The sequence below is a fragment of the Hoplias malabaricus genome, chromosome 5, assembly GCF_029633855.1.
Source record: "Hoplias malabaricus isolate fHopMal1 chromosome 5, fHopMal1.hap1, whole genome shotgun sequence".
NCBI classification, from domain to species: domain Eukaryota; kingdom Metazoa; phylum Chordata; class Actinopteri; order Characiformes; family Erythrinidae; genus Hoplias; species Hoplias malabaricus.
The window spans coordinates 31,052,562-31,071,325 of NC_089804.1; the positions used below are offsets into that span (position 1 = coordinate 31,052,562).

At 40.2% G+C, this 18,764-nt stretch overlaps 1 protein-coding gene across 1 annotated transcript in view; it reads left to right on the plus strand.

The window, feature by feature from the left end:
* LOC136697847 (myosin-7-like) overlaps positions 1–18,764 on the plus strand; it is a 182,147-nt gene that overhangs the window by 68,733 nt on the left and 94,650 nt on the right. The window contains exons 18-21 of the mRNA XM_066673137.1: positions 3,486–3,573; positions 10,628–10,745; positions 11,494–11,617; positions 11,785–11,921. Of these exons, the coding sequence (XP_066529234.1) occupies positions 3,486–3,573; positions 10,628–10,745; positions 11,494–11,617; positions 11,785–11,921 (467 nt within the window). The remainder of the gene's footprint in view (positions 1–3,485; positions 3,574–10,627; positions 10,746–11,493; positions 11,618–11,784; positions 11,922–18,764) is intronic.

Genomic DNA, 18,764 nt, shown 5'->3' on the forward strand with positions numbered 1-18,764 from the left:
GACGTTTGCACTGGGCCAGGGATCTTTTAAAATGGAGTGTGGCAAAATGGAAGACTGTTCTGTGGTCAGATGAGTCACGATTTGAAGTTCTTTATGGAACACTGGGACGCCATGTCATCTGGACCAGAGAGGACAAGGATAACCCAAGTTGTTATCAACGCTCTGTTCAGAAGCCTGCATCACTGATGGTGTGGGGTTGCATGAGTGCTTGTGGCATGGGCAGCTTGCATGTCTGGAAAGGCACCATTAATGCAGAGAACTATGTTCAGGTTCTAGAACAACATGTGCTCCCATCTAGACATCATCTCTTTCAGGGAAGACCCTGCATTTTTCAACAAGATAATCACAGCATCATGGCTATGTTGGAGAAGGATCCGGGTACTGAAATGGGCAGCCTGCAGTCCAGATCTTTCACCTATAGAGGACATTTGGCGCATCATAAAGAGGAAGGTGCGACAAAGAAAGCCCAAGACGATTGAAAAGTTAGAGGCCTGTATTAGACATGAATGGGAGAGCATTCCTATTTCTAAACTTGAGAAACTGGTCTCCTCTGTCCCCAGACGTCTGTTGAGTGTTGTAAGAAGAAGGGGGGATGCCACACAGTGGTAAAAAATAGCCTTGTCCCAACTTTTTTTGTTGACACCATGAAATTTTGAAACAACATATTTTTCCCTTAAAATGATACATTCTATCAGTTTAAACTTTTGATCTGTGATTTGTGTTTTATTCTGAATAAAATATTAGATGTTGGCACCTCCACATCATTGCATTCAGTTTTTATTCACAATTTGTTTAGTGTCCCAACTTTGTTGGAATTCGGTTTGTAAATTCTGACACTAATTCAGCATGTAATTTTTTTAAATGCGAATCCTCATGTATTGTTTTTCAGTAAAGAAGTCAAGCAACGTGAAAATAATTTTGTTTTAATTTTGGCACTTATTGTTCATGTTAGTTTGGAAAAGCAATGACGTGTGAGGATTGCATTTCCCATTGTCCTATTGCAGTCATTGCTTTTCAATCTGGCACTAATTCCTCTCCATACCAGTTCTTACATAGTATTACTTTAAGGCTTTTCAAAATTGGGAGCTTTAGTCTCTGAGGTGGGAAACCCTTAATTGCAAAAAAAATAAAAAAAAATTCTGCTGGGGAGGGAAACCACATGCCGTTTCAGTCATCCTGTGCAGATTATTATATTATTTTATTATTAGTTTATTTTCCTATAAAGTTGCTTAACACTAGAAATGCTGGGCCTTATTGACCTGGAAGTTACAGTGTACATTTATAGATACAGCTGCCTAAATAACTGTCTTTCTTTAATGCACTTATTACTTCCTGGCATATTGCACTTAATGTAAGGTATTTTGTATAATTTGTGCTGTAGTTCGAATGTTAGCTCCTCTTTTGCATAAATAAATTGCATAAATGTAAATGTAAATGTAAAATGTAAATAACACACTGAGATATTGTTACATTAACCCCCAAAAAGTGTTTTTATTTACCTTTTTGATTAAACTTTTTAACTTAACTAATTTACTACTACTACTACTAATACTACTACTACTAATAATAGTAATAGTAAATATAAAATGTTCTTGTTAACATAAAATTCTCTCTCTCTCTCTCTCTCTCTCTTTATATATATATATATACACACACACACACACACACACACACACACACACATATACAGTGGCTTGCAAAAGTATTCGGCCCCCTTCAACTTTTCAACCTTTTGCCACATTTCAGGCTTCAAACATGAAGATATAAAATACAATTCTTTTGTAAAGAATCAACAATAAGTGGGACACAATCGTAAAGTGGAATGAAATTTATTGGATGTGTCAAACTTTTTTAACAAATAAAAAACTGAAAAGTGGGGCGTGCAATATTTTTCAGCCCCCTTGTGTTAATACTTTGTAGCACCACCTTTTGCTGCAATTACAACTGCAAGTAGTTTGAGGTATGTCTCTATCAGGTTTGCACATCGAGAGACTGAAACTCTTGCCCATTTTTTCTTGCAAAACAGCTCAAGCTCAGTGAGGTTGGATGGGGAGCGTTTGTGAACAGCAGTCTTCAGCTCTTTCCACAGATTCTCGATTGGATTCAGGTGTGGACTTTGACTTGGCCATTCCAACACCTGGATGCGTTTATTTGTGAACCATTCCATTGTAGATTTGGCTTTATGTTTTGGATCATTGTCTTGTTGGAAGATAAATCTTCGTCTGTGTTGCTTTTACGCCAAACATATTGCTTTGCATTGTGGCCAAACAGTTCGATTTTGGTTTCATCTGACCAGAGCACCTTCTTCCACATGTTTGGTGTGTCTCCCAGGTGGCTTGTGGCAAACTTTAAACAAGACTTTTTATGGATATCTTTGAGAAATGGCTTTCTTCTTGTCACTCTTCCATAAAGGCCAGATTTGTGCAGTGTACGACTGATTGTTGTCCTATGAACAGACTCTCCCACCTCAGCTGTAGATCTCTGCAGTTCATCCAGAGTGATCATGGGCCTCTTGGCTGCATCTGCATCTGCATCTGAATCCAATCGAGAATCTGTGGAAAGGGCTGAAGACTGCTGTTCACAAACGCTCTCCATCCAACCTCACTGAGCTTGAGCTGTTTTGCAAGAAAAAATGAGCAAGAATTTCAGTCTCTCGATGTGCAAACCTGATAGAGACATACCTCAAGCTACTTCAGTTGTAATTGCAGCAAAAGTTGGTGCTACAAAGTATTAACGCAAGGGGGCCGAATAATATTGCACGCCCCACTTTTCAGTTTTTTATTTGTTAAAAAAGTTTGACACATCCAATAAATTTCATTCCACTTCACGATTGTGTCTCACTTGTTGATTCTTCACAAAAAATTTTAATTTTATATCTTCATGTTTGAAGCCTGAAATGTGGCAAAAGGTTGAAAAGTTCAAGGGGGCTGAATACTTTTGCAAGCCACTGTATATATAATACAAAAAAGACTGATTGAATTGGCAGAGCTGGACTGAGATTCGATTTAGACGGAGTAAATCAATGCTTGCTGTAGTGACTGAAAGAGTATTCTGGTTAAAAAAAATAATAAATAAATACATAAATAAAAAAAGGTAAACCTATTACACATATATTACATGAGAAACACTGAATACATAAACATTTATAGACACATTGTTTCATGATGTGTTGAAGTTCAAGTAAGATCATAGACTGACTGATGAAGATTTTGAGCCTTATGGCTGTTTAACTGTGTTTTAGGGATAGACTGCAAGTGTGAGATTAGATTAGTGCAATTAGACTTTATGTCTGAGTCACTGCCAATGTTTGAGTGTTGGCAGCCATGAATAATAAGCATTATAATAAGTAATACAAAATTTTTTGTGTGTAGTGGGCACATTTGAAATTAGTACAGGAAGCATAAATATACAGAGCAAGTTTTATACAAATTATAATGGTGTAACTGCAACATTTTTGTTTGTTTTCTTTTAATGAATTCCTGCAGGAGAATCTGAATAAGCTGATGACAAACCTGCGCAGTACTCAGCCACACTTTGTTCGCTGCATCATACCAAATGAGACAAAAACACCAGGTACATACAAACACGCACGCACACACACACAAACATATTATATATCAAATGTACATAATTTGTTATTTGAAAACAAATAATAAATAAGCAGGCCCTTAGGAATTATTTGGGCTGGACACACAGATTCAAACATAAAACATTTAGATTTTATTGGAAAAAAGCAATACATTTTAATTTTGACGTTTAATTTAAAAAATGTTTAGTGAAAAGCAACAAACACAACAAACAAACAAAAACAGCATGAACAGATATTTAATATAATCCATGAACCATATTTACAAAACTAGGTTTCCCCCTTGATTTATTAATCCCAGCCATAATTGAAACAGTACTTTTTTTAATGAAAGATTTTGAAACAATATGATATCAGATCACTTTTTCCCACCATTCATTCATTCATTCATCCATTCATTCATTTTCTTTAATTATGCTGTTTAGGTTTGCAATGTGTCTAGAGTCTGCTCTATCACAGGACACCAAACATTCACACATTTACTCACACACTCATACCTGTGGACATTTTTGCATAGCCAAATTTTTGCATTTGCTGATTTTCACCTATCAGCATGTGTTTTTGCACTTTGGGAGGAAAATGGAGCACCCAGAGGAGACAAACTCGTAATGGAAAAATCACAGAAAAATAAGTGACAAAATAGGACTCCACAAGTGGAGTTTGTGGAGACTGAAACCTTTTAACTGCAAGATTTGATAGACCCGCCAAAACTGTTACCTTAAGTTAAAGAATATCTCAATGAATTTGTACGGATTTAGATCCACTCTTGTTTCAGATCTGTTTCTGTCCATCCTTTCACTGTTAGAAGACAAAAACACTATAAATCTGAAAGGATATTTGGCTGTCAAGAAGTTAATCAGCAAATAGTCAAAAAAAGGTTAGATTCATTCATTCATTATCTGTAACCGCTGATCCAATTCAGGGTCAGGGTGGGTCCGGAGCCTAACCAGAATCATTGGGCAAAAGGCTGGAACACACCCTGAAGGGGGCACTAGTCCTTCACAGGGTGACACACTCACACATTCACTCACACCTATGGACACTTTTGTGTTGCCAATCCACCTGCCAACGTGCGTTTTTGGACCATGGGAGGAAACTGGAGCACCTGGAGGAAACCCTCACGGACATGGGTAGAACATACCAAACTCCTCACAGTCACCCAGAGCGGGACTTGAACCCACAGCTTCCAGGTCCCTGGAGCTGTGTGACTGCGGCACTACCTGCTGCACCACTGTGCCACTTTGGTAGGTTAGATATAGGTCTAAAATTCTCCATAACAGTGCGATCAAGGCCCTGTTTTTTTAAAAATGGCCAATTTCAGGTTGCAGGGCACATGACCAGTAGGAAGAGAAAACTAATAATATGTGAAATAGGAACAGAAATGTCAGAAAGACAAAGCTTTAGAAGAGAATTTGGTGCAGGGTCAAGTAGACAGGATGAATATTTAGATTTAGACATGATAAGTGATACATCATCTGTGTCAACAGAACAAAATTTGTTTAAAGAACTTATACAGGGATTGAGAGAAGAGGCAGAGCATTCAAAAGAGACAGGGTTGGGAAAATCCTTATACATATTAGTGATTATTTATTTATTTATTTTTTTTTTTTAAAAATTGAGAAAAGCATTACATCTATCACTGGCGCCCCCTCCAGGGTGTATTCCCGCCTTGCGCCCAATGATTCCAGGTAGGCTCTGGACCCACCGCGAACCTGAATTGGATAAGCGGTTACAGATAATGAATGAATGAATGAATTACATCTATCATTGGCTACTCAAAAGTGTCCATAATGTGTGAGTGTGTGTTCCTGCCTTGCATCCAGTGATTCCACATAGGCTCCAGACCTATCGCAACCATGAATTGAATAAGCGGTTACAGACAATGAATGAATTAATTACATATATCAGAATAGGAGGGAATAGCTGGGATAGGAGAACAAAGTAAATTGTTAACAGATGAAAATATTCACTTAAGATCATGAACAGATCATTATTAACTCAGAGTAGTAATTAGAACGAGCAGTTTTAACACAGATTTATACTTGAACATATAATGGATGAAGGTGAGCGAATGTACATGTAAACCATGTAAAGCACTCAAGATGTCTGCCAATGGTTCATAGTACAAAGCTCAGGAGTAAACCAGGGAGAGGAGTGTATTGAAGGCATAGTTCTGGTTTTGAGAGGAGCTACAGCATCAAAGATAGCAGTGACACACTCATTATACAGAGAGACAGCCTCATCAGGAGAAGAAAGCTTACAGTTTATGGAGAGAGACGAGGATTTGAGTAGAGCAAACAGTGATGGTGACATAGAAAGTAAGAGTCTCACAAAAATCAGAGGTGGAATATTGAGGTGGCTGATAAACCAGCAGGAATATCAGTTTGTGGATCCTGAAAATCCAGTGAGAAGAAGCAGCACAAGCGTGCACAGCTTTCTCTGTTATTGACTGTCCGTAGCCTTTTTGAACAATGGCAGGGCACAATCTGATATTTTACAAATACTGTATTTATATTAAGCAAATACCTAATTGTGTATTTAGGAATAATATTTGTCTTACACTCTAATAATAGTTAGTACTTATTGTAAATCTGTAGAAAATGTGATGTGATTTTTATGTATAAAAAATTACTTTGATTAAAAAATGTGTTGTGTTGAGGGAGAATTTAATGTAGTCCAGGACTAACATTAGTTCTATATAAAAGCAGAGCTGCAGTTCAGAGTGTTACAACACTGACCTGCTGAGGGCTATACCCTGAAGCAGGATTGCACGGTTAGTGAGCTAACTTTGAGTTCAACCCTGGCTTACCTCTCATTCACATTAGCTGGCGATAAAGCAACAAGTGTCCAGTCATTTCCTATGGAAGAATGTAATTTGTAGCCACAATTCAGCTGCAAGCGATATGGCGACAGTGCAATAATCAACAAAACAAGTTGAGATTTTCTCAACCTTATGTAAATGAGTTATGACAACGTGAAGCGACATTCTAAATGATTGGCTGCAAGAAATTCTTTGAACCAAACGTAGACACAGGGTCTGAAATTCGGCCAGCTTCTGCTCTCTGAACGGCCCACCCCAGAGAGGAGTGGAATCGACACACCCAAAAGAGACAAACTTGGGGTGACGTAAGCGAGTTGTCGCCTGCTAGTGTGAACGCAGTGTTAATAGTACCACGAATGTGGCTATACATTCATCCATTCTGGCTGGGGTGAATGATTTCCTTGTTCCACTATTTGCTAGTACAGACCACGCATGCAGAGGCTGAAACGGGGAGGCAAACTCAGAAGTCTTTTGGGGAAGAGTTCAGGGCGGCTTATGAATGCGTATGAAGCCGGACCCCCAAAAATTTTCAGGAATGCTGGTCATTAAGTGCTACAGAATGGATAGGTTCAAGTACTCTGGTCAAGGGTTTGATTGGTGTCCTGATTGTGTTTAGGTGAAATGAAGGGGTTAGTGAGTCTTTGAATGAACTACCTTTAATAAACTGGTGTATGACTGAGTGCCATGTGAGACGGTAGAGAAATAGCATGAGTAAGTTGAATGTCCTTTGTTGATTATGATAACGGAAATTCTAGTGTGACTGGTAATTCGAGTATTCAGATGCCGCAGTGGTAAAGGGGTGATGATTTTGAAAAGTGATATAGAGTCAGAGTTGGTCTTAAGATGGAGAAGATCATCACATTGGCAAAAATCAAATTGATCAACTAATAATAGAATTTTAACGTATCACCAGCTAAATGTCATTTTGCTACGTTGTAACAATAATAGTGACATTTATCTAGGCCACCATGCACCCAATTTCTACTTCAGTGTAATTAATGGTGATTGGGTAATAGTGAGGGTGGAAAGTGGATTAGTAGCAGCCTTGGAGTCAAGTACTACAGAGGGGCAGTGTTAATAAAGCGAGATATTCTTCGTTGGCAGGTGTGCCCTGGTGGTGCCTTTCCAATGGCATAGCGAGAATCGAGAACGGAATGGTGATCTAGAGGGATGACAGATGAGGCCAGTTAAGAAGCCCAAAAAGGTCAGCACTGCAGGAAAGGCGAGATAGAAAGAAGGCATTTTGTCACACGGGAGAAACTCTGAAACAGGAAAATCCAAAAAGTGCCAAGGAGCACAAGCAAGGTGGCAATGTAGAAAGTTGACTACAAGATAACGAAGATGCCTAGAGGGTGTTGAAATAACAGGTTCCCTAGATGGCATCAAGTGTTGGTCCAAGGTAACCTAGGGAGAGAGCATAAGCTGGAACGGTGCGGCCGCAAAGCTATGGGGTTGGGACGAAGGTCTGTGGCATGAGAGAGGAGGGCTGTAAAGGAAGAGGCAGGATGCAGCGAAACCACGAGGGGAAGGGGATTAGGATGAAGGTCCACATCAGGAGAGAGGGTGTGCTGTAAAGGAAGAGGCGGGGTGCGGGACAGATGCAAAGCAGAGGATTAGGACTGTAACGGCACCCGGGAAGACGATGAGCTGGAAAGTCAGAGACTCTGAGTAGTGCTGCAGTAAGAAGTGGGGGATGAAGGTCCACCGAAGCACCTGAAAACAGAGCAGGAGTTAGAAGCTGTAGAGTGTGAGCAGCAAGGCAGCACAGAGGAGGGTCTGGTACGATAGTCCACAGCAGCATCTGAAAAGAGAGTATAAACTGGAAGCCAGAGGTTGGGAGAAGCACATCAGCAGAGGAGTCAGGATGAGGGTCTGCAGCAGCACCTAAATAGAAAAATGGGAATTGTAGAGGCGGGGTATGGCGTGGCCACAAATTAAAGAGGTTGGGATGAGCGTCCATGAAGTATGCAAGCTGCTGATGTAGAGGCTGGGAGAATGAGACGATCGGATGGGAGCGAATCTAGGGTGAGGAAGCTGTGCAACAAGGAAACTGCATAGAATGCCCAGAACGCCAGGCAGGAGGCAGGCCCGCAACAGCAACCTATAGAGGGGGTGTGAGCTGGAATGTATGAGGCATAGAGCAGCAGCAGGGGAAGAGGGTGGAAAGAAAATGAATCAGCAATGAAGAAGCCATGCAGTGAGAAGAACGCATCGAGTGCCCAGAGCGCTGGACAGGAGACAGGCCCGCTGCAGCACCTATAGAGGGGTGTGGGCTAGAAGGTCTGAGGCATACAGCTGCGGCTGCAATGGGGAAAAAGTGGGAAGATGAAGGAAGGGGTGGGATGATGCATAGAGTAGACCGCGTCGAGTGGTCAGAGCGCTGGACAGGATACATGCCCGCCGCAGCACCTATAGAGGGGTGCGAGCTAGAAGGTCTGAGGCATGCAGCTGCGGGTGCAACAGGGGAAGAGGTGGGATGATGAAGGGAGGGGAGGGATGATGCGTAGAGACAGATGTAGAGAAAGAAAAGGGGGGAGGGGTGGGATGATAAAGGGAGGGGTGGGATGATGCATAGAGACAGATGTAGAGAAAGAAAAAGGGGAGGGGTGGGATGATGCTTAGAGACAGATGTAGAGAACGAAAAAGGGGAGGGGTGGGATGATAAAGGGAGGGGTGGGATGATGCGTAGAGATAGATGTAGAGAAAGAAAAAGGGGAAGGGTGGGATGATAAAGGGAGGGGTGGGATGATGCGTAGAGACAGATGTAGAGAAAGAAAAAGGGGAGGGGTGGGATGATGCGCAGAGACAGATGTAGAGGAAGAAAAAAGGGGGGAGGGGTGGGATGATAAAGGGAGGGGTGGGATGATGCGTAGAGAGGATAAGAGAGAACGAAATGAACTCGGAGGGCTGTGTCTAAATGGGTGCGATGCTGTCAGTCAAGGTAGTATTCAGATGGAAAGAGGAGCCAGTTTGGAATGGAGGCTTAAACATGCTGCCTGCTTTGCTTTTTTTTCCCAACATTTCAGATAGGACCAGTTTGGCAAGCAGTGCAGGTAAACTACTGCATGGGAGATGTGCATAAATAATGCAGATTCTAAGCCATTATCCAATTCAGCTCAGATAATTATATTATTATCAAAACAGCCCTCTAAGGCACCAACCTGTGAGACAGCAAAGACTATAAGACATTGAGGCTAATGTCTCCAGCGTAGACACGACCAGAAAAGGTAACGGGAACACGAAGGATACTCCAGCAGGGGGCGTCGGAGATAGACGGTTGTGATGTCATCGCATTGCTGCGCAGGGGATCCTTACACCGGCAGACGGGTTTCTCTCTCTTTAGCTGAGTGAGCGACGCCATTGTTTCGAAGCACGTTGCTGGAACGCCGAGGCTGTTCTGCTGGAAAGGAGGAAATGGGAGTCTCAAAGCGCTGTAGAGCTCGTAGATGTGGAGCCGCAGCTGTGACGACGGTAGATTCGCGTTCCCCAAAACACGAGGCAGTCCCGTAGCAGCGTAGCCGAAGATGAAGATAAGGGGAGGCTCGAAGCCTTTCGTCAGCGTCGGAGGCAGATGCGGGGGGTCACTCGGGAGGGCGAATGCAGCGGGAGGAGAAGCAGGAGAACAGAGCACTGATCCGGAGCGGGTAAGACAGCAGAGCATAGAACAGTTGAAGCGGTTGCAGGCGTGACAACGGCCGTACGTTACTTCAGATACCGGGCAGTCCCATAGCTGTTTAGCAGGAGCGAGTTTAAAACAGGAGGCTCAGTGGGCTTGATAAAGGCCGAACACGGCTCCGAATATGGGGATCAGCAGGTAAGACTCGGCGCAGAGGAGCAAGCTGACGTCGTGAAGCAGTCGAGTCAAGATCCGTCTCCTGAACTAAATGAGGCGAGTTTGTCTGATGCAGAAATGACGTGAATTTGCAGGGTATATATAGGGCTGAGAGGAGGAGTTTGGGCGTGGTCCTACTCCCAAAATTATGTTATTAGCATAACTTCACTTCATAAAGGTGTCTTCTTGGATGTCTTCTTGGATTCTGACAATATCACACATTTTTTAAGTAAATATTAATATTAGACATTCTGATATCCCCAAGCTTCCCTATTTCATTCAATACATCTGAGTAGTAAATTGATTTTGAACACAAGTCAATTTGTTCTGCAATTTTAATTTTAATAAACTTTGAGGATGATGATATACGGGATTGTTTTCATTGCAGGAATAATGGATTCATTCCTGGTTCTGCACCAGCTGCGCTGTAATGGAGTACTGGAGGGAATCCGAATTTGCAGGAAAGGCTTTCCCAACCGCATCCTCTATGCAGACTTTAAACAACGGTCAGGACAGCTACACATACACATAATGATGGATGGAAATTTTTAAGAAAATAAGCAAAACAGTTTAAATGACCTCATTGGCCATCGGAAAACAATCTATGCACCTTGGCACAGATTATAGTCTTTGGAACTATGTTGAAGACATGCAAAACAATACTCCCAAAATATGTTCTCTAAATTGGTGTTTTTGTTTATTTTGTTTGAGGTCTTGAGTTGGATTGAGATTTGGTCAATGTTAAGGCTGTAAAACATTTTTTATAAATTGAAATATTTATGAAACCATAAAATGACGTGTTAAACCCAGTGGACTGGGGCATTGTTATCCTGGAATGAATTATTTCCATTTAGACATTGTTTGTCATATGATAAAAGTGATCAACCATAATATCTTTACTTGCACAAACCCTTCAGTCCCTTCATGAGCATAAACTATTACAGCTAAATACCGAGGCCTCAGCACTATGACTATTGGTTTTATCCCTGTAGAGTAGATTTGTATTCATAGATTGTAAATTTTTGATGGTAGTCTTCCTTACATAGTTCATGATAGACTCTTCTCGCTTACACAGCTCAGTAATATCCTACATTGATTTTCATATCCCGATTTCTTAAATACATCATGACATATGTCTACAGTGAAACATCTGCATTTCTTGTGTTTTTCATGTTTGTCTTTTCATTTCTCATCTGTCTCTATGGTATTTTAATGTAAAGAATACAATTATATTAATTCACATCTGTTGAACAGGTACCGGATCCTAAACCCACATGCCATCCCTGATGATAAGTTTGTAGACAGCAGGAAAGCAGCTGAAAAGCTGTTAGCATCATTGGACATTGATCACAACCAGTACAAATTTGGGCATACAAAGGTTCATCAACACAACCTGCCAGTTCACAATCAGCTATAATGACCATGCAATATTTAATACACAATACAGTGCAGTGGATTCTATTGAAGACCAGAATGTGTGTGTTTGTGTGTGTGTGTGTGTGTATATATATATATATACATATATATATATATATATATATGCAGGTGTTCTTTAAAGCAGGGCTTCTTGGCCATCTAGAGGAAATGAGAGATAAAAGGCTGGCTAAAATCTTGACACTGCTGCAGGCAGTGAGCCGTGGAAAACTCATGAGAATGGAACTCCAGAAGATGACAGAGAGGAAGTAAGTTAAACAACAGTTCTGTATGACAGCAAATCTGATTGGGTATTTTTACTGCTATACTGTTTCTAATATGATGTTGCTGTGCAACGAATGATATGTATCTCATTTTTTTTTTTAATTTTTAGTTTATCATTTGAACCCAGCACTTGTCCTTCACATTTTGTGTTAATTTCATGATAAATGGACCAATAGATTTGCTCCAAAATTACTTAAAAAGTTCTCCATTCTCATATGATGTTGCTATTTTGGAGATGCATGTTTTCACTGGGCTCCGGTTTCCTCCCTCAGTCCAAAAACACACGTTGCAGGTGGATTGGTGACTCGAAAGTGTCCGTAGGTGTGAGTGTGTGAGTGAATGTGTGTGTGTCTGTGTTGCCCTGTGAAGGACTGGCGTCCCCTCCAGGGTGTATTCCCGCCTTGCGCCCAATGATTCCAGGTAGGCTCTGGACCCCCCGCGACCCTAAATTGGATAAGCGGTTACAGATAATGGATGGATGGATGGATGGATGTTTTCACTGGACAGAGACAATTTTAATAATCACTCAAAGACAGGACCAAAGATTAAAAGTTGCATCATTCTATGGTCTACCCACTCTTATCTGATTTTTAATGTTGGCATCCTCTAACAGATGCTGACCTGCAGCTTGGATCAGGGTTAATCAAAGTTTTTTGTTGCGGCACAGGTTATAAATACATATTAGATCACACAGTGTTTGGTGGTCACACAAGACATTTAGGGACTCATCACATAATTTGTATAACACAGAAATTTGCTCATTTCCCTAACATAATTGCAGCATTACTAGTAACTTAATTTACATAACACAAAACAGTTTGGTTTTCATAACACAATGAGGGCATTACCTAAATACTTAATTTACATACATACTAATTACATTGTTACATAATATTGTGGGGATACAATTTAAAATGTAACTAGAGGTCTGCATTTCCAGGATGAAACGCGAGATGTTGCGCCGCCGAAACCCCCGTCCCCTGATCCGCGTCTTTTCCAATTAAAGCGAGGCCGTCGGTACGGAAAACCTGCGTGGGTCACTAGGCAACGCTATGGTGAAGGTGTTGACTGCTAAGCTGTTGGTAGTGGGGTGTTAAGAGAGCACTCTCCCACAGCAGTTTACATTGGACTCTATGGAGCTCAGTAGGGCGTGAATGGAAAACGATACATTTTGAATTCCACCGTTAAAAACAATTCCTCCTTAAGAAACTCAGAATTGTATTGAGATGTCCACATCGCAGGCCAAAAGATTCTTAAAAGCAAAAAAAGATGGCCAATACATTTTAAATACCAGCTTAATAAAAATTCCACCTTAAGAAACCCACAGTTGTATTGAGATGTCCACCTTTAAAAATGACCACTTGAAATAAAGATTAAAATGTTGAAAAGACAGCCAGTATATTGTGAACGAGGTATTCTAAAAAAATTCCACCTTAAGAAACCCTGGATAATTAAGACGTCCCCCTTAAAGATGACCTTTAAAGTGTTAGAGATGGCCTGTGTCCTTCACACCTCTCCCCCTCACTCTCTGCCTCTGCCCCTCCCCCCTATCTCTCTCACAGGCACGCTCACAGAATACAACTGACAGACTCATGATTCAATGAATTTCGACCAGGGGGGCGACCCTCCAAAAAACCTCAAATATCTCAAAAACTTTTCCAGGTCCAAAAATGAACGAAGCATACCGTAGCGACAAGGAGAGTCTGGTGCTCGAGATGGTGTAAAAATGTTTGCACTTTGAGCGAGAATTGATGGTGTAATTATGAGTTAAAAACAGGCAAAGTTTTGAAAATCTCCGTGCCGACCCGCTCTTAAAATACATTGAGCTCTACGGGAGGAAAACCCTCCCAAGTGTCAAACAAAAATTCATAACTCTAGAACGGTATTCTCAAACGGTCTGAAATTTACAAGTTTGGGAAAGGGGAAATTTCTCTATCGTTTAAAGTTTAAACAAAGTATAAGGAAGTTATGGTGAAATGTTCGGCAGAAAATTGAAAAAGAAAAAAAATAATTTCAATGCGTTCCTATGGGAGCGTACCCACCCTCCGAACAAATGCTTATAGCTCGGAAAGATTTCCCCACATCACTTAACCGTATATACCGTTGCGACAAGGAGAGTCTGGGGATCGATAGGGTATAAAAAATATGCAGATTAAGTGAGAATTGAGCATGTTATGATGAGTTAAAAACAGGAGAAAATTTTAGAAACCGCACTCTGAGCTGCTCCAAAAATACGTTGAACTCTATGGGAGCCGAAACCGTCCCTAGTGCCGAACAAAAATTCATAACTCAAAAACCGTATTTTCAATAATGTTCACATTTACAGGTGCTAGAAAGGATACGTTTCTCTACCATTTAAAATTTAAATGAAGTTTCTAGGTGAAAGTATGAGGAAGTTATGGTGATTTGTTCGGCTGAAAAGCGAAAAAACGGCTTTTGGCCAGTGAACCTACAGTGTATGACATCACCCCACTCTAAGGGCCTCCGATTGAAAGTAATGGAGGGATTTTGAAGGAGGGATAGAAAGGGAAGGATGAGTGCAAAAATTCCGAAAACGGACGTGATGGGACCCGGTGCGCCCGGGTCCGACCGTCTGAAATCCCGTGTCCGTAGCTTGAAAAATGACTGAGTTAGAGCAGTTTGAAAATTAATAGGTATAGGTGAATGGTCAGCTTTCTAAAATACCAAATTCAAATATATGTACCTCTGATATTTATAGCTAATTATGCATACAGTATATGTAACATAAAAGGACTCCTTTTTTAGCTGGTCAAATACATTATTATTCAGCAGTCTGACTGAGAGAACCCACAACATATGTAGACTTCAACATTAATATAAATCAAGAATCACTAGTAAATTCAGTCTGGACTGCACCAGTTGTTTTCAGAGAATGACAGGTTTGAACTAGTATGGCTCCCAGACACTTTACTAAGGATCCGTGCTGTTGTAATCCATGCAGAATGTGAATTACCTTTGTCTTACATAAATAAACCAAGCCTTTCCAGAAAAAGACATTGTTCTAATTTGCAGCATGTTGCTTCACAACCTGTATATATCATTCTATATTTCAAGCAACCTTGGAGCTGGGTGAGATGCTTGTTGAGCATTCCGGAGGTGTTGTAGACTTAATCCTGCGAAACACTGATATGGGGAGGTCCCTACTTGATGACCCCTGTTAAGAGCAAGTGAGGCAGTGTGTGGTTTAGTTATTAATGGGCTGGGGGAGTGGGATGGGCCCTAGAGGGAAAGCTAGGTTACCTAGTGACTGGTGTGAACAGAGCAGCTGAAAACAGAAAATACTTTGTGGCAGCTTGGAGAAACAGCTGACATAGGGGAAATCAACCCTACTTGGGTTGCCATGGGCTACCAACCCATAGCAACAGCAGCTATGGTATGATCAGCCATGTGAATGCCACCAATAGAAGCTACAATGAAACAGATAAATGCGGGGTGAGAGTGGGGGTGAAAGGATACTTTAAAATCAACACAACATTCAATCCATACACACACACTGGTATATGTCATCTGTTATAGAGAATTTTTCTGGAGCCAAAATTTTTATTATGGCTTTCTTGTTTGCCGCTAATAAATTCTTTAAGATCTAAGTATCATCATTTGTTATCCCATCAGGAACCTGACCAAGGTAGAGAGATATAAAAGTTATACTGATGCCAAAGGTTCCTGAAATGATTGATGCCACATCTTTCCAGAAGTCCTGAATGGATGTATACCAAAAACATGAGCATGAACAACCATAACTGCTCTACATTTCCTCCAGGAGCATAATTAAGTAACAGATTGTTAAGACTTATGTTTAGGAGTGAAGAAGATGCAAATCAAGTTATTCCAGCAAAAATATATCCAGTCAAAGTGTTGGTAGTGGGTGACTGCATTTTCCAGGCATCCAGCCATATATCCTTAGTTATTTCAATGTCCAAATCTTTATCCCATCGTTGTTTCATTGGATTCAACATTGTCTGTTGAATCCTTATTTAGTAACATGAAGCCACAACATAACTTACTTATACGACCTTTAATATTTCCAGAGTTATAAACATCTGTGAATAGCTGAATAACAATTGGTACCTGTCTTGAATCCTATTATTTATATTTATAGTAATTGCTAAGTTTTTCATTTGTTACCTTATTTTATTACTGAGTAATGAGCTGTCCCTTTGCTGCTGTAACACTTTGAGCTTCCCCACCTCTTTCTAACAGAGGATTGTCTTATATTTTCTTTGCCAGGAAACTTGAAATACTTTTGAATTATTGTCTTCTGACTATTCAGTTAAATATGGAGTTTAACTGATTTGCACATCAATGCGTTCTGGTTTAATTTACATTTTGCTCAGCGTTCCAGCATGTCTGGAAATGGGGTAAACACATCAAGTCCAAATCCTACATTGTGAGGACGCAAAATGCATTCACTAGTGGCTGTGAACACACACCCAAAGCTGTGGGCAGTTGTGGGTTCAGTGCCTTGCTCAAGTCGTGGGAATTGAACCAATGACCTTTCAGTCCTAAGTTCTCATCTCTCACCATTAGGCCATGGGTCCCCACTAATAAGTCAAACAATTGTTTCATTTCTCTCACACCTGGACCATTCAACATTGATTCCCTTAAATGTATAAAGTTTGAAGCGTATTGTTTACATCTGCTAATCAGTGCTTAAACACATCATATGCAAATCCAAAACTGTGAAGATACGAAACACATTGGGCCTCATTCATGAAACCTTCATAAATAACATGAGCAAACTGCATGTAATGTACGAAAAAATGGACATTCCCGAAAACTTTACGCCAGATTCATGAGCGCTGAGTAAACACCAGTTTTTCAGTAGAACCTGTGTACATTAGTGAATATCAGATGTTCGCATAAATGGTAGGTGTGCAGGTTCATTTGCAATTAATATACCATTACCATAATTCATACATTTTAAATGACTGCCTTATAGGGAAGCGCTCGGACTGAGGAGCCGCAGCAAAAAGCCTTAAAAATCTCTACAGAAAAGCAAAAGAAAACAAATATCCTTTTTATTCTACTGAAATGCATTCAAATCTGCAAATTTTAGATTTGTTCTATGTTTTTTGCTGACTTAAGGAAAAGTATAGTGAGGCAATAGACTGATTTAGTTATTAAAGTAAGTGTGATGTTCTGTGTTTTAATGTATTGTTTTAAACTTTAACATCTCGCTTTGTGGCAGGGCAGTTTTATTTGAGGTTATCATTATGCCAAATAAAGTTTGCTGCTTATTTCACAAATTCATACGATCAAGAAAATCATCCAGGTAGCAAAACTGATCTGGTCCAGATCCGGTCTGGATAATCTTGAAAATGGGTCCGGTCCTAAGTTCACTTGCACAACGGACTGGATCCGGTTTGGATCTGGATTCCGGACCCGGAACTGATCTGGGCAGAACGTGGCCCAGATCTTCATATTTCCTGTGCTCCTCCGATCCAAATACTGTCCAGATCCGTGATCAGCCACCTCATCTGGATCAGATCCAGTCCAGCTCTGGCCCAGATCTGCAGACCGGCATTTCAGACCAATTTCTCCTCCTACCTGGATCTGCATTCCAAATTAAATTGAATTTAATCTACATGTGTATATATACACTTAACATTACATTACAATATGTATTTAGGTACACCAGTTTCTCAGTCCTAATCCTGCAGTGCCAATGTTCAGCATATTGTAGTATTTTCATTTTTCATTGTAACTTGTAATCTTGATTAGATTATTTGCACCAGGCATGATGTTTGGCAGAGAAAACAATAAATATGCATAGGAGGGTCCTGAAAAGCATAAATACCAAAATACTTCACAAAGATATATTACTGTTGCTGGACACAATTTTGTAAAACATGAAACTTTAAATAATTATTTAATTATGATTGACTACAGTGATCACGGTTGATTTAAATAAACACGTTATTACATTACAGAATCAAACATGTAAAATAAAAACCTAGATCATTCTTTGGGTGGTCTTGACATCTTGACATATTCAGGCATGACATGGCTTCAGCAAAAATACCTTTTTATTTAAAAAAAAAAAGCTGATTAGTCACTTATTAATGTTTATCTAAATGTAACTCACTCAGTAAAGTAAATATTTAGGACCAATTTGCAAAATGTCTTTATTAAACTTACAACTCACACAAAATCAAAAACATTTCCAAAATAAGCATTATTTGTAGGATAAATTTACTTCAAATCTTCATTCACTACTGCAACATCCTAAGAAATAATTTGATAATTTAGGATACAGTTAACTGGTCAGTCACATTTCCAACATTAAAGTCACAATTGCAACATTGCCACCTACATTTACATTTGCAAATGCCTTCTTTATAATTTTACATCTCCCTGCAAATACAGATTATATTCATATAATCTCGCTTTTCCAGAGTCTCTAGGGAGAGTCTAGTACCTTTCACTACTTAACATTAGAGGTGGGCGATACCGGCAATTTTGGTATCGATCCGATACTTGCGTGTGTGCGCGCTCTGCTCTGCAGTTTTCAAGATTCGTGGTGGACAAGTAGCATAGCAAGAACAAAACGGTACACAGAAGTGTAGAGTAACGCACGGAAAGTATCAGACTCTACTTGTGAGCGTCTGTGGCAGTGACTAACATTGATGTAAAATGCATGTATAAAATTTCTTGAAGATGTTAAATCATTATGATACCTATAAAATAAATTTATAAATTTATCACAGCACCTGCTGTGGCCACTGGGAATCTGTTCCTAACTTAGGGCTAAAAAGAGAATCTCCCTGTAATACTGCCCCAGACCTACTCCCAAGGTTCCTCACCTA